Source organism: Morone saxatilis, unplaced genomic scaffold (genome assembly GCF_004916995.1).
Source record: "Morone saxatilis isolate NCDOM2014 unplaced genomic scaffold, NCSU_SB_2.0 Contig17, whole genome shotgun sequence".
NCBI classification, from domain to species: Eukaryota; Metazoa; Chordata; class Actinopteri; family Moronidae; genus Morone; species Morone saxatilis.
Window position 1 is genome coordinate 11,941,279 of NW_023339729.1, and position 15,663 is coordinate 11,956,941.

The following is a 15,663-nucleotide window of genomic DNA, read 5'->3' on the forward strand; positions in this document are numbered from 1 at the left end:
ACTGACTGACTGTGTGACTGACTGTGTGACTGACTGTATTACAGAGTCATACACTAACAGTCAATAATAGTTCATAGTCATTGACCCAGGTTACACAGGTGAGGTTATTAAGGAGCCAGGCTGTCTTTAAAGGAGGACATATATCAACGTTATTATAGTTCACTAAACAAAATAGTTGTGAAAAAAAAACGATTTTAGTTAACTGAAATAAAAACTAGATTTAACTTAATGATATTGTGTAATACAAAACTAAAATAAAACAGAAACATGTCTTTAGTTGTAGTCTTTCCTCAAGCAGGAGGAGATATGTTACTGACACTGGGATGTACGTGACTGTGAGTCAAAAAAAAACTAAAACTAAACACTGAAACTAAAAAAAGCTAAACTAAAACATTTTTTTTTTTTTAAACAATCAAAAACTAAACTGAAACGAGCAAACCCAACTAAAACTGAACATGAAAACAAAAAATAGAATAAAAATAAAAACTAGTATACAATACAAAACTACAGTAACTCTAGTCTGCTTGGAATAATAATGTGTGTCTGATTATGTTTGTTTTTTGTTTGTTTTGTCAAAAAAAAGTATAATTTCCAAATTAAAAGCATCTTAAGGCATCAACCCCTTCCACCTCATTAATGTAATTAATTAAATAATGAATTAATGTGCACATTTTGTTCCTTTCTGATGTTTTCTTACTACTTCACTATAAATTACATCTCAGTGTTTGTGTACTGGTGGCTTTGAGTTTCTACCTCACACTTGTATAAGTTGTGTAGTGGACCAGGATCAGTTTTAATGGACCTGTGGATGTTTAAACGGCTCAATGACAATAGAGCAAAACCTATTTGCTGAAGAAACTCTGTGTTACAGTTGAAGGCTCCGGAGGATGCGAGTAAGTAGACCTTAAACTGAGATTGTTTCATATCACACCAAAGCACTGCTGCACTGCCCTGAGCAAACTGGACGATTAGTCAATATTGTAGTCGACTGACGTAAAATTAAACTGCAACTATTTATTCATAAGAAATTAATAATAAATATTCTCTGACTCCAGCTTCTCAAATGTGAGAACTGTCTGTTTTTTATAGTAAACTGAATATCTTATACATTTCAGACTGTTGGTAGGACAATACAAGCAACTTGAAATGACACTTTTAAGGTTTGTGGGGGACATTTTTCTCCTATTTTCATGTGTTTTATTCATTGTTGATATAATGCTAATAAAGGCTAATGTCTAAATTACTATTGTTACTATTATCTTGTCCTTCAGGTTTCTATTGTTTTTCTTTGTGATAGTGTGGAAGTGAAACTTCTTGATAAAAAAAGACAAATAAACAAGTAACACCAGTGTTTGTCCTACTATGACAAGTCACCATGCCTGCTGTGAAAAAGGCCTTTTTGGGTTTAGTATTTATTATCAGACAAAATCATCACCATATGCACTGGGAACATGTGATGGGTATTTTTTAAAATATTCTCTAACATTTTATAAACTAAAAAATGCATAGATGAAGACGTAATGCAAATAATTGTCAGCTGCAGCCCCTCAATAAACTCTAATTAAAAACTTGTAATCAAAGGCATCTGGTAGCTGAGTGGGTAAGATACACATCACATAAAATCCTTTTATCTCAATCAGTCAAATAAATCAGAAACACTGATTGGACGATACTTGAACAATAGATTAAATTTTTGAGCATTTTACATATAAAAACACATCTGGTATTTTGATGTGAATTTATTAATTTTAAGTATTATTTGTATGTGTAACATTTATAGAAGTATAACTTAAATTTGATCACTGAAGCAGTGGTTTGTGTTGTATTTGTAACCTGCAGATAATGCATGTTGGTGTTATGTAGTATCAAACATTGGAGATGTTTCAATGTATTGATCCCACATATGATCACTGTAGTGATCCACTCTTGTGTTTTCCATTGATATCAATGATCATATTAGTCAAGCTGATCTTCAACATAAATGTGTTCCACAGTAATGTATTACATTGTTACAGAGCTGAAAGATTAATTAATATAAAATGAATCAGCAACAATTTTGATGAATCATTGAAGTCATTGCTGGACCCTTTTCCAATCTGAGAAAGAATTTGATGATGGTTTGCTGTTTTATATCATTTTAAATGTATAATGTTTGGGCCTTATACAATATTAATATATATATATATAATAAAATTTTGTACAGACTGAACGATTTGTCGCTTGATCTAAAAAATAAATCAACATATTAATCTACAATTAAAACAACCAATAATTGTTAAATTATTATAATCACAATCGTCAGTTTGTAAAGAGAAGATACGATATGATTGTATAATCACGACACGATTACACTGAAAGTTGATTAAAGATATTGAATTATGAAACCAAAGATTAAATCAAAAACAGGTCAGTGACCAATTTAGATCCTAAATCTGATCATTCATCAAGCTGATGTTCACTTATACTCATCGACTATGTGTTTGGATTTCTTACCGACACATTATTATCTTATATTATATATAAACTTGTCTTTCTGGTATCTGTACTTGACCCTCCTTTGGTCTGAACGCATAGTCCCATGACAACAATACACAGACACTATTATTCACTCCAGGTTTTCTTTATAAAATAAGTCATCTCATACTCTCACATGGTTTTGTATTGTCATACAGAAGATAAGATCCACACCATCATACATACAACTTCACAACAAACCTCTCCTGTACTCAGAAATAAAAGTGTTACAGAAGTTTATACCACTGGCTCATAATTTCCAACATTTATCTTTCTGTTTCCCTCCAATGATATTGTTCATTTAGAAACATATTGCCAAGAGAACTTGTTAGCTGGGGTCAGAAAGCTCTGATTGGCTCTGCTGTGGAAAAGTGGCTAATGAGGTTTGTTGTGCTTGTGCCGCCATCCAGATTTCCCATATTCACTCAGATAAACTGGTTTTCGACTAAAACATGTATGATTTAATCACTGTGATGGAAACCAAACCCTGCAATGACCATAAAGTACGTAACGTCTTTAAAAACTGTCGGCTTAAGTTCTTAAAACAGACTTTAAAACAGCTGTTACCGCCAGCGTGTGTTTAAAATCAGATATAATTGTCTTGGTGGGAAATGACTTACTTCATGTTCACAAAACTCTGGTAGCATTTAGATAACTGGATGATTGTGTCTCAAACTCATAATGGACACTGTGTTACTTACACATCAAGTCTTAGTGTTTTTTTGTTTTTTTCAATTTAAAAAAAATGAAATAACCTGCTTGCCACGTAGCTTTTATGCTGGTGGTTGTAATTCTGTGTCTGCTACATCTGTTCATATCAATACCCAAATATCCAATTAAAAAAACACAGTATGTGCTGGGTATTTAAGAATGCATTGAGGAGTGTCATAAAATATGACTAATTTGTAACATTTGTCGCAGAAATTAAAATCCAAGCAGCACAAATTTTAAAACGTAGTTGGTAAAAGACAGTGGTTCTTTACCCCGTAGTTAACTCTTATTCACCTAGCATCGGCCAGCATGACTGAAGGTCGCCATTATACGACTGCTGGGAAAGCTATGAGTACAAATTCACTCTGAACGTCACTATTTCTACTCTCAAACCCTCTTTTTTTTTTCTTGAGAGTATTTTTCTGCAGTACATCAGGTCTCTCTTCCTACTGCTGTATACAAAGGGCCACAAAATAAAAACTACATGCTTTTCTGTGGATCAAATACAAGTACAAATGTAAGGCATTGGTATGAGAGGCCATTAAGCAACGCCTCCGAACAGTCAACAGTACGAAGAGAAGCTCCTCCTCAGCTGCACAGGTGACTACACTGACACATTAAGAGGATGGGAGGAGGCATTTTAAAGGCTAATGTTTGCAACGATACACAAGTCACTGGTGTGTTGTACAATGATTGGAGAGGGGGGGGCTTCGTTTGTCCATTGTGATAAAATACGTGACCCCATGAGCCATCTGTCCTGGCTTTTTTTTTTTTCCTCAGTCCTCCATCTTTAAAACCCTACAGACACACAAAACACAGACCGTCTGCCTCCGGTCTCTCCGCATTCATTCACAGTGTAATTAACGGCAGACAAACAGTCAGTTGACAGTCGGTCCGCTCTGACAAAACTGTCGCGAAGCCTTCAAAAATCGGACATTCCTCGAGGTCTGTGAGCCAACCAGCCCACTAGCAGAGGTCAGAGACGTAGTCAAAGTCCCGGAAGCTGTCCTGGTCTTTGCGGGAGAGCACGCGAGGCTCTCGTGGAGGCGTGAGCGCTGGAGCTTCAGTGGTGAACTCCTCGTCGAAGTTGCTGACGTCTTCCTTGCCGCCGATGGAGGGGACGAAGGGAGGGGGCACCTTCCTTTGCAGCAGCGCCTCCCAGTCCACGTTCTGGAGGGAGACGGAGAAAAAAGAGACACGAAATAGTAAAAAAGAGGACAAGTAAAATCGCGTTTCCACGGGATATTCCACTTTAACACAGTTCAGTGTTGCTCGAGGACATGTGGGACACGTGAACAGGATGGATGGCTGACAGGCTCCACCTTCTGAGCAACAGTTGCCTTCATCCTGATCAATCTGAACATTTCCTGCTGCTACAATATGGATTTATTCTGTGTTATTTGGTCAGTGATCAGTTTGAATAGTCATGATTGCTCTTACCCACCCACATCAAAAATACAGCATGTGTACTTACTCTGAAAAATGGCTGTTTCTTCACCTCCTCTGCATCCTTTTCACCAGAGCCCAGTCTTCTCTCCGGGTTCCTCCTCAACAGCTGCTCACAATAAGAGACACACACACACACACACACACACACACACGAGAAGGAAGAAGGAAATGATGGTCAAACATGAATTTGTGACTTCTGAGATTGTGAGTAAGTGTCAGTTTGTCATCTATGTTGGTGAATAATAAGTGTTTCATATGTACGTGCAGCATCTCTCACGTATTGTTCATGGGTGCTAAAGTCAGCAAGAGAAGGAGAAAGAGTGTCTTTGAGTCTTTATGTGTGTGTGTATTTTTTACCCTTCTCATGATGCCAATAGCCTCGGTGGACAGGAAGCGTGGATAACGGACTTCATCATTCACAATGCTGTCAAACACCTCCTCTTCGTCGTCACCTGGGAATGGAGACTACACACACGCGAAAGACATTTAATTCAATACAATGTCAGAGATTTGACATCCACAAATCAATGTGTTTATCACAGTGAGCATGTTTGTGATTGTGAACATCCAATTATGTCTGTAAAGGTGAGTAGGAATATAAATAACGTATCAAAGACTGCAGAAATTCAGCACACTTGTAATATGTTCAATGTTAAGTTCACATTTTCATAACCATTTATCAATATGAAATCAGATACTTTTGCTAGTGTTGAGTATGGTGTCATTTGATCTGTTAATGGAGCGTTTACAGTACAGATTAACATGAAACATGATAGTGAATGCATTTTAGACCCCAGAGTCAAACCATCCTTTATCAATTTAACCTCTTGTTGAATCTATTATTGTAGAGAAATAGAAAACTTTTCAAGATCTGGAATTGATCATATTTATCCTCTATGACAGTGATACCCAAATGTGGCATGCAATATGGTGCTGGGCCCTCTGTCCATTTTCTAATACACAATGAAAATAAATTGATTTGCACTGGGAAGGTTTTTGTTTGTTTATACCAACTGGTAAATGTTCAATAATGTGTCTCTCTCTCTGTCTGTTCCTTGCTTGTAAGTTGCACATTAGCCAATCAGTGATTTGCGCAGTGCACAGAAGCAGTGACACTTCTTCTGTGAAAAGTTCACATGCACCTGACATGCACAGGGCTGCTGCCACTGTATATGTCTCTTCGCTGTCCTCACTCATATTTGCCAACATCAAAAGGCTGACAATGAAAACAGACAGTGAAACTGGACAGATGATTTTGACTTTATTTTGCCGACTCATACTCACATACCAGTCCTAAACCAGTGTTTAATTTGCCAAATGACAACAGCTATAAGCAAGGTTGCTGATATCAGGTGTCATCATGAGTCAAAACATGCTTCTGTGCAGCGTTACCGCCTGGTAGTACCAGAGGAAAAGTTCTGAGGTCGTCTTATTCTGCCACATCAACAATCCTAATGGTTTATTCATTTTATCTGACACATATTTATTTATTAACTGGCTCCTGGCCGAATTGGCAAACCAAGTTGAGTATCCCTGCTCTACACCAAGCTCTGCTGTGAAAGCACAGATCAGACAAATGTGATATTAAACAAACAAGGTTGTAATGTGTGTTCACATATACTTTATAGACCATGCAAGAGCTATGTGTGTGAGTGTATAATAGTTCTCACCTCTCCCACCAACATTTCATAGATGAGGACCCCGAGTCCCCACCAGTCTACTGCCCTGGTGTAGGATGTATCCGTTAGGACCTCTGGGGCCAAAAACTCTGGAGTCCCACAGAACGTGCTGGTCCGGTCCCCAAAGCCCATTCCTACAGACAGAGGCAGAAAGATGAAATTGTGGCTGAAAGTCTTTAGGAAAATGAGTGCAGCAGGCAGACAGGAGTCACATAATACAATGTGCTCATCTGTTAGTATCAATATCCACCTTCTTTACACAGTCCAAAGTCTGCGATCTTCACATAACCATCTGTGTCTAGCAGCAGGTTGTCAAGCTTGAGGTCTCTGGAAGAGAGGGAGGGTAAAAAGGTGTGGGTGAGAACAAGTGTCTCTTTACAGTGTTTCTGAGAGACTGTACAGAGGTGCTAACATCAGGATGCTACAGAGTTATTATAGCTTTGTATTTTTCATTAGTTTTCATTCTGTTTGTAATTTGTGTTTTCAGTTCATTTCCAGAGTGGGTTTGTACAAAATGTTTGGTTGTAGTTTAGCTTTTATTAGTGTCAGTGTTTTTATTATAATAAAACATGTGTTTGTCCAGGGCAAGATTGAAAAAGTTCAGAACAGATAATCCAATAAAAACAGACTCTCATTCATGTAGACATCTCAGTCTCAATAAACAACGCCTCCTTGAGCTTGTTGTGTTGACAAATTTGACCAAATTGACCTAAACTAAAAGACATTTCCTGTTTATTTTTTATTTTAGTTTGTTTTGTTCTAGTTTTTGTTTCTAGTCTAGTCTAGTTTCATTTCTATTTTAGTTAACTAAAATGTTTTTTCACATCTAGTGTTTAGTTTCTAAGTTTAGTTTTAATTAACTATAATAACATTGCAATGCTAAAATGCTGATGTCAAGCAAGTATTATTCTTCTGCTATTCTCTTCTATGAGTTTAGTGTGTGAGCATGCTAACATTTATTAAACTGAAACTAAAATGAAAAGTTAAGGGATCCCCACAGTTATTACAATCCGTTCTTTGGGAGGCATGAATTTTTTGGCGATCCATCCAACAGTTTTCCAGATATTAAACTCCAAACCACAATTATTCACCTCATCGTGAGCTAGAGGAAAGTCAAGGCAGCAAAGTGAGTAAGATTCATCTTCTGGGGACTGTGGCAATCCATCTTAAAGTGGTGGGTCGACCTACAGACTGACATTGCCATCTCTAGAGCTCTGCTGCTAGCATGACTGAAAAAGAGCTCAGCACTTAAAGTGTTGAAACCTCTTTCGACTTTTTGGTGCAATTGGGATTTTCTTCAGATAATCAGCGTTTAGTGGAGGTGTTAAAGCTTCTTCCATTGGACACCACTGAACTGAACTCATATACAAAAAAACATCTTTTGCACAGATTTGAATGGATAGATGTTGCCTGTTCCCTCTTCAGTACACACATAGATGTCTTTTTACAACCCAACTGTCATCAGATTTGTGTTGGTTTCACTCACCTGTACACAATCTTATGGTCATGGAGGAACTGAAGTCCGAGAACTACGCAGGCTGCATAAAACCTGAAGTCAAACCAAACAAACATTATTAGTGACCTGCAATGAAAGGAAATATAAACCTCGTAATTAGTACACAACTGAATGAATGAGAACAAAAATGGACACAGTACTAATGCGACTACCATACTATAGTGAATACATATCTTTAATGCTAGTTGTAGGCTTTTAGTTTTGGTCATGTTTGCCAAAAATATGAATTAATTAACTAATAATTTAATCGTTGAATGCACTGGATATCATGGAAATTATTATTATTTCTTTTTAAAAAAGGTTTAAAAGCCAGACTTTAATTCCCTGAAGGCCCTTCACACCCACTGTAAACCCACACAGCTGATCAGACCTCTTATCTGGACTGTGTGAGCATGTTGAGACTGAGGCTGACTGAAATCCCTCTCACTCTCCTCTCCTGTTGGCTCTGTTGCACATGAGCGACAACTAACATCCTGTATACAGAATCACTTATCACACAAACAAATAACAGAATACTTTCTCCTTCTCAATCACACACATATACAAACGTTACGTACACGGCTCGAGGCTCTGTGAAGACGTCTGTGTGGATGTGCATCATCAGGTCGCCTCCTGCTGTGTACTCCATAACAAAACACACATGCTCCGGAGTCTGGAAGCATGCAAACAGATTGACCAAGAAGGGATGGTGCGACAAGTTCACGACCTCAAAGATGCGCTTCTCGCACATTAGACTGCAGGAGGAAGAAGAGAAAAAGGTGAATATACAACAGGAAGTGTAGGGATGTGAAGGAGGAGGTGGAGAGGGGTTGAGGGTAGGAGAAAAAAAACATTGGAGGGAAAAATAAGAGACATTTACACAGTTATACAGTGTTTATTTTTAGTCAATGAGACACCCACAATCATCCCACAGATGAACTGTAATCATGGTGATTCAAGGCACAGCAGCAGCACAGATTGTATACTGTGAAATATATTATTGGAGCTCAAAGATCCAGACTAAAAAACAGCAACCAATCACACAAACACAAAAAATACTCAGTAATAAACACATCAACACACACCTTTCCACCTCATCTCGAGCTATGATGTCTCCTTTCTTCAGTGCTTTGATGGCGTACATCGTGCCTGTCTTCCTGTATTCTGATAACAACACCTGCAGACATACACATGCAGCAACAGCTCAGTTTGTTTCACTCTTAAAAATGCACACAACACGAGAACGGAGGCCTTCTAGATATGCATGTTTATCAGTTTAATGATTAAGAGAAATGAAAGTGTTCAAGATATCACTACAAGGACTGAAAAGCCTGATATAAACCTGAAAGTTGAATTCACTTACATTAGTGCTTTTTAGAGCTTTTTTGAATGAACATAGTATACATATTAATATGTATGGGTTTTCTATTAGCTCCTGCCAATGTTTCTTTTTCTCAATACGTATGCATATTGGAAAGCTTCATGTCAAGTTAAAAATTCATTAAAAAACAAAAAACAGAAAGTAAAGCGGACCATTTGCCAAACTCTACCTTTCCAAAGTGTCCCCTGCCCAACACAGCGATCAGCCTGAAGTCCTGGAGTGACAGAGGACCTTTCCTCTGCTTACTGTAGAGACGGAAAAACACAGTCACCAGGAACATTTATAGTGAGTGTGGGTGGAGTAACATTCTCATGCAAATGAGTAGTTCCTTTTTCACAGCCGACAAGCCGTTGACTTGTCATAGTAAGTAAAGCACAGGTGTTACTAATAACATCAACAATAGCTCTGTTCTAGTAAGCCCAGTAAGCCATGACAATGACTACATCTACATGCACACTAATTTTCCACTATTAGTCCCAATATGACACTATTCAGATTTTGACAGGGGTCTTGTAAACAGCATATTTCTTTTTGTTATTCCGAATGTCCCATTTTCCAATTAAGACGCGAGATATGCCGATATTACTCAAAAACATTCTAAGCAGCGCATCAATGTCTCAGTTGGGGTTTGTATGACTACACACAGCCTCTTGTCTGTTTATGAAACAAAAAAAAAAAGCCCACATGTCTGGACAGAAGGAGAAACATGTCTACTTTTAAACATTATGAAAGACTTGGATATCAAGACATTTTGGATACGAATAAACGAATAAAAGAATAAAAGAGTGAGGCTGTGTTCGCCATCAGTAAAAACCATCTTTTGACGCAAAGAAGCAACGTGGCTCAAGCGGCTCCAGTTGTTCCACATTTACCACAGGAGCAACAGGACTGGTGTTTGAAAAATAAATGAAAAGGAGAGAGGAAAATTCCTCTGTAGGATGTACAGTATGTCATGAACAGTTATGGTAATCGGAGTATGCACAGCTTAATGTACAGGGGACTATTAGTGGAATATTGATTTTCATTAGCCAATTAAACAACTTAGTGTCTTTATTTTGTGCCTGTAAACATAGTGTGACCGTAAACCAGCATGAATGAAGGATACCAGCACCAAAACCCAGCTAAAAGGACAGAGTTATCATAGTTGTATCAAATAAAATACAATGCAGTGTTTTTGTGCGTGTGGGTACCTGCTAACAGACGGGGTTCGGATAGGGCACTCAGGGGTGAGGTCTGGGGGGGAGAAGGGCTCGATGACTGGCAGTCGGTCCTGACAGAGGACATGCCAGGAAAGAGACACAAAGGAAAAGACACAGAGAGACACACGATGGAAGACAGGAGACACAATTTCATGACAACAGTTTGGACGTGACACACAAACAGCCTTCCAATTCACTTTTTGTCCCTGCTCTGGATTTTTAACCTGATATAGACACTGAAGTGCTCAAGAACAATCCGTTTACAAATCACCTGCTTTCTATATCTATATCTATATCAACACTATCTACAGTACTGTATAATGATCAATCAAGGGTCCCTTTTCAGTGTGAGCTTTTGGATTCAGAAAATTCCCAGACAACATAGATGTTGACATGATCAAAATTTAAAACTGGGCGACAATCTGACATCTGTTAAACGTTTTGGAGCACATCTTATGATTTCTTTCTTCTTCATTTTTACAATGTTCTCAGATGACTACATATTTTTTTGTTTGTTTTTGCCTTGTTGGCAAAACTCTTGCTTCAAAATATAATCCAAGCTTGACCTTAATTGTAATTATTACAGCCTGGATTATGGATTATTACATTAGTCACTGATCAAAGTGACAAAACAGTTTACTTGTGGATCATGAGTTGGGGTTTTAATTTCATGTTAAATAATCAATAATATCATTCATTCAATATCATTTTGTGTTGATTCTGGCGGCCCCTGTGGAAAAAAGTGATACTGTTTCCACCGCATCGTTTTATTGATTTCAAAGGGAATCAGACAGAATCTGACCTGCTGGCAGACATTTAAAAAAAAAAAACTCTTTATAGAAATAATTTTCTCTCGGATGGTCTAGTCTGCTTCTGAAGGTCATATGGAGGCATCAGTTTGAAATTTAAACTGTTTCATATCCAGTTAAAAACTCCTTGTAGTAAGTTTAAATAGTGATTCCCTTCCTCCCACAGCTAACAGACTGTATTTACTACAGTAGACCAAACCACACCCACACCTCCCCCATTTCCTGGGCTTCCTCTCTTTCCGTCTGTCTCACCGGGGTGTGTGTGTCCATGTCTCTCTTGTAATCGCCTCTTATTGGAGAGTCACTGTCCAGACTCAACTTCTCCACTGAGACCTCCCTGAAAAATCCACACAGACACAAACAAACAGACCAACACAGTGATGCGGGGCAGACAAACGAACAGAGACAAACACAAAAGGGCTGTTAGACTGATGGGGCTGATAAAGCATCACATGCTTTACATTTTGCCAGGAAACACAAGGAAAAAGGTTCAAGGAATGCCGCTGAGTTTGATAGCAAAGTCTGAATGACCGCTATCAAATGCCACACGCAGAGTGTGTGCATCTGCACTGTTTATTTGTGCTTGCTGTGTCTGAGTGTGTATGTTGCGTGTGTGTCTCACCCGGAGTTGAGTGTTAGGCTGTGTGCATTGGGACTGTAGGTTCCTGAATTGTTGACGGTGGGTATGGCGTTTCGAAGCAGCCTCACCCACGTCCCGATATCCACGTTCATCTGACGAGCACGAAGGAATGCCTTGCCTGGAAAAACACAAACGCACACACATCTAGAGTCTCTAATGTGTCTCGTAGAGTAAATCACCATCAAATCTGCTCTGATTTTAAAATATTCCTGACTTTCCCTGACTAATTAAGAACTCTGTCTTTAAACAAACATCTGTGTCCCTTCATGTGTTTCATTGTTGTTGTTATGGAAAAAAACCTAACACACAATGAAAATGTAGGGATGTAAATTATAGTTAAAATCATTCCCTGATCTTCACTGTCTGAAATACACTCTAGAAATTAAATTATAATCCAAAACGTACATAATCATCGGCCTTATTTGTTCTTCTCTGCCCAGTTTAGTATCTCTGTATTACATCTTGTTGAAGTACTTTCCCTCTTTGTTGAGATAAGCGCTACATAAATAAAGTTGTCATTGTCATTAAGAAAGAAGATCATGTATTCACCACTAGATGGTGCTGTGGCCTAAATTATAAAGATTAGTGTTTCTTCTTCTAGTTATGTTCATTTTCTCATTAAGATAAAGACAGTTTCAGCACATCTGCTGTTCGTTCTTTTCAAAAAGGTCCTCCATGTAAACATTGCTAAGACCGCAGAGTAGAAAAACAGTGTCATTATTTCCTAATCTGCATATTTTTCAGTGTTTTTCTATCTTCCTCACCTTGCTGCTTAGAAAAGACCTTCTTCTGCCTCTGGAGGCGAGGAACTCTCTCAATGACCGGGTTGAAGAAGGTCACCTGGAAAAAACACACACATAACACATGAAACTACACACACACATTTTATTTTCAGACATCACACTCAGACGATTGAACCTTTCAAGTATGATATATCAAAGCAGTGTTTTTCAGCACAGGTGCGAGTGACAGCTTGTGCGAGTGTGTGCGCGTGTGCGGGTGGGCAGGTGTACATGCACATTTGAATATCTTTGTGTGTATTTATAGCACTTGTATAGACGGGTGTCATGGGTGACATATGTGATCCGTGTCGCTGTACCTTTTCCCATATTTTGTTGCTGCGTGTGTCAAGATTACGTGTTTGTGTGTTTGTGTGTGTGTGTGTGTCTGTACCTCAGCCAGCAGCAGGCCCTGAGGCTCCATCTCCAGCTGAACTCTGTGTTTCTGGTTGTCCAGGAACTCCTCCAGCTTCACATACTTCAAAGCGCACAACGAGCGGTAGTCTTTCCAGTAAACAGCAATCTCCATCTCCCTCGACTAAATCACACACACACACACACACACACACACACACAAACACAATGGGGGTCAGACAGAGAAACAGAGAAAAGCAGTTTTATTTCACTAAAAGGATACTTAAATGTGCTCTGTGGTGCGTTTTTGTGTGTGTTTATGTACTGACCCTTTCCAGCTCAACAGTGAAGGTCTGGTCCCAAGCCTGTTCTCCCACAGTCCTCCAAGCTGTCTGACCCACCACTGTGTTATCTAGCTTCAACACAGTACTCACCTCAGCTGCACACACACACACACACACACACATATGCACACATCAGCAAATTATATGTCCTCCATAGGTGACTTTCCTATATAGTACCTGGCACTTTATCCCTGACCACTACAGAAATGAAAGCTGCTGTGGGTGCTGCTCATGCTACAATAATACAATTTACGTATTGATTAATGATTGTCATTAATTTCCTTGGAGACATTGCGAGAAGTGCAAGACCTAAAAAAGCTGGTTGTGAGTTGCCTACTCAGGGTATTGAGGCAATTCAGCTAAATGTGCTGATGTTGCTGTGCCACTGTCAGCACTGACTTACAGTACCTAACCACACCAACCTAAAGTGACACTGACAGGAAGTTACTTCATAGAGATCTGTTATATTGCTCACTGATAGTGACAGTGAGTGGTAAACTATTTGTACTGAAAAACAACAACATATAAATCATCATGAAGCAGATAAACGAGCACAATATTAAGTTGTTTATTTATAGAGCATTAGAACTACAGTTTATATAAAGTAATATTTATTTGATCACACAAAGCAAGCCACACACACACACACACACACACACACACAAACTTACAGGAGAGCTCGTCGGCCTTGCTGGGCGTCTTCCCGCTGACTGAGCCGCTCCGTCCGTACAGTCCCTTGCTGCCCCTCATAAAGGACCTGGTGTCTCCGGGGCTGTAGCAGGGCAGCATGACAGCTGTTCCTTTATTGCGACCTGGGACCACCTCCAACAACCCCACACAGCCAAAGAGCTGCACCTGCAAGGTACCTGAAGAGAGGACAGATAAATAAATCTAAAAGACATAAAAACACTGAGCATAAAAATAAATATGCAGTTTCTGATTTACAAAGATATGTTCACTTGCAAACACCTAATGCCCTCTTCCACAAGCAGGTGGCCATTATAATTCCTATTTTATATATATTTAATTGTGACCATACATATTCAGGAATAACACTTGTAAAATGTCTCCAAAAGTCCTTGGTCTTACTTACCTCTGTTTGCAACATGAACGCATCGGCCTCAGTTAAGATTAAGTGTCTGTGTACATGCACACGTGTATGAAAAGATGAACTGAATCAATCAAAGGGGTAAATGTGGGTGCAGAACACACTGTAACCACTGTGTAGAACCAATTCCTTTTACTTTTGTTAATGGAAAGGTCTCTGTGGTTATTCAAATGGTCTCTTCATTTCAAACAGCCAGAGAGGAAACCTCATCCTCCTACCTCGATTAATCAGATGGCTCTACACAGACACTAGAGGGTGCAGTGACAGTCGTTTCCACAGTGTCTTAAATGTTTACTATAAGCTCTTGTGCTTATCTAAACCGTGGAATTCAGTGCTTTACATGTTGTGAAAAATATGTTATTGTGTAGATTAATCTTACCAATGTGCAGTTGGGATGTTACTATATAGAGGCATCAGTATTAAACTGAGATGGTTTCATAACCAGTTAAAAACTCCTTCCAGTAGGTTTAACTTTGGCCTGAATTGCTTTGTTTGGTATTACATACCAGTGAGAGGTGACGGTTTGTTGAGGGTGCTGTATTGGTTGTGGAGGTAGGGGGCGCCATGGCGAGAGCTGAAGGCAGGGGAGGAGGCCAGGACCAGCTCCTCTTTGATGACGCTGGCCTTAGGATGGTCCTCCGGCAGCTCTGCCAGACGCTGGTCCAGAGAGTCTCTCAGTAGGTCCAACCGCTGAGACGCCTCGCTCAGACGAGACTGCGCCTACATCAACACAGAACGCACATTTACACATCCACTGGGTGACAGCTTACATTGTTAGGTGGACAATCCATCCCTCACGAGTCACATTTTCACAGTAACACACCTTTGCATTTGAAGCAGTTTTGAATATTCTGTTAAAAAATGACTGAAACAACTATATAAAGTTGAAAGTGAGTTTTTAAAGAATTTCAACACATGATGAAGGAACCAGTGAGTCACTAGTACTGATGAAAAACCCTCCCAACAGCACCACAGATATGTTACTTTGAGCTGTTAGGCCCAATGTGTTTTCTTTCCAGCTGCTGTTGTGAAGATGTGTCTGTGTATGAATAGAGACTGTTGAGTAATTGAAGCTGCTCTGTGGATCTGACCTTGCTTTGTGACGCTACATTTGTACAGTTTTTACAGGATCCATTAAGATAAGATAATTCCTTTATTTATCCCCCTAAGAAGAAATTAATTTTGACACAGCAGCAATAGG

At 39.0% G+C, this 15,663-nt stretch overlaps 1 protein-coding gene across 2 annotated transcripts in view; it reads right to left on the reverse strand.

Annotated features, from left to right (window-relative positions):
• Positions 1-2,605: 2,605 nt before the first annotated feature.
• The window catches only part of pkn1a (protein kinase N1a), a 39,351-nt gene continuing 26,293 nt past the window's right edge, over positions 2,606-15,663 (reverse strand). For both annotated transcript variants that reach the window (XM_035660861.1, XM_035660859.1), the window contains exons 7-23: positions 14,969-15,182; positions 14,026-14,220; positions 13,340-13,449; positions 13,051-13,194; positions 12,642-12,717; positions 11,860-11,995; positions 11,490-11,574; positions 10,420-10,499; positions 9,399-9,474; positions 8,934-9,025; positions 8,427-8,603; positions 7,840-7,902; positions 6,604-6,680; positions 6,345-6,487; positions 5,032-5,139; positions 4,700-4,780; positions 2,606-4,395 (exon numbers count right to left, since the gene is read on the reverse strand). In XM_035660861.1, the coding sequence (XP_035516754.1) occupies positions 4,192-4,395; positions 4,700-4,780; positions 5,032-5,139; positions 6,345-6,487; positions 6,604-6,680; positions 7,840-7,902; positions 8,427-8,603; positions 8,934-9,025; positions 9,399-9,474; positions 10,420-10,499; positions 11,490-11,574; positions 11,860-11,995; positions 12,642-12,717; positions 13,051-13,194; positions 13,340-13,449; positions 14,026-14,220; positions 14,969-15,182 (2,061 nt within the window). In that variant the 3' untranslated portion in view covers positions 2,606-4,191. The remainder of the gene's footprint in view (positions 4,396-4,699; positions 4,781-5,031; positions 5,140-6,344; positions 6,488-6,603; positions 6,681-7,839; positions 7,903-8,426; positions 8,604-8,933; positions 9,026-9,398; positions 9,475-10,419; positions 10,500-11,489; positions 11,575-11,859; positions 11,996-12,641; positions 12,718-13,050; positions 13,195-13,339; positions 13,450-14,025; positions 14,221-14,968; positions 15,183-15,663) is intronic.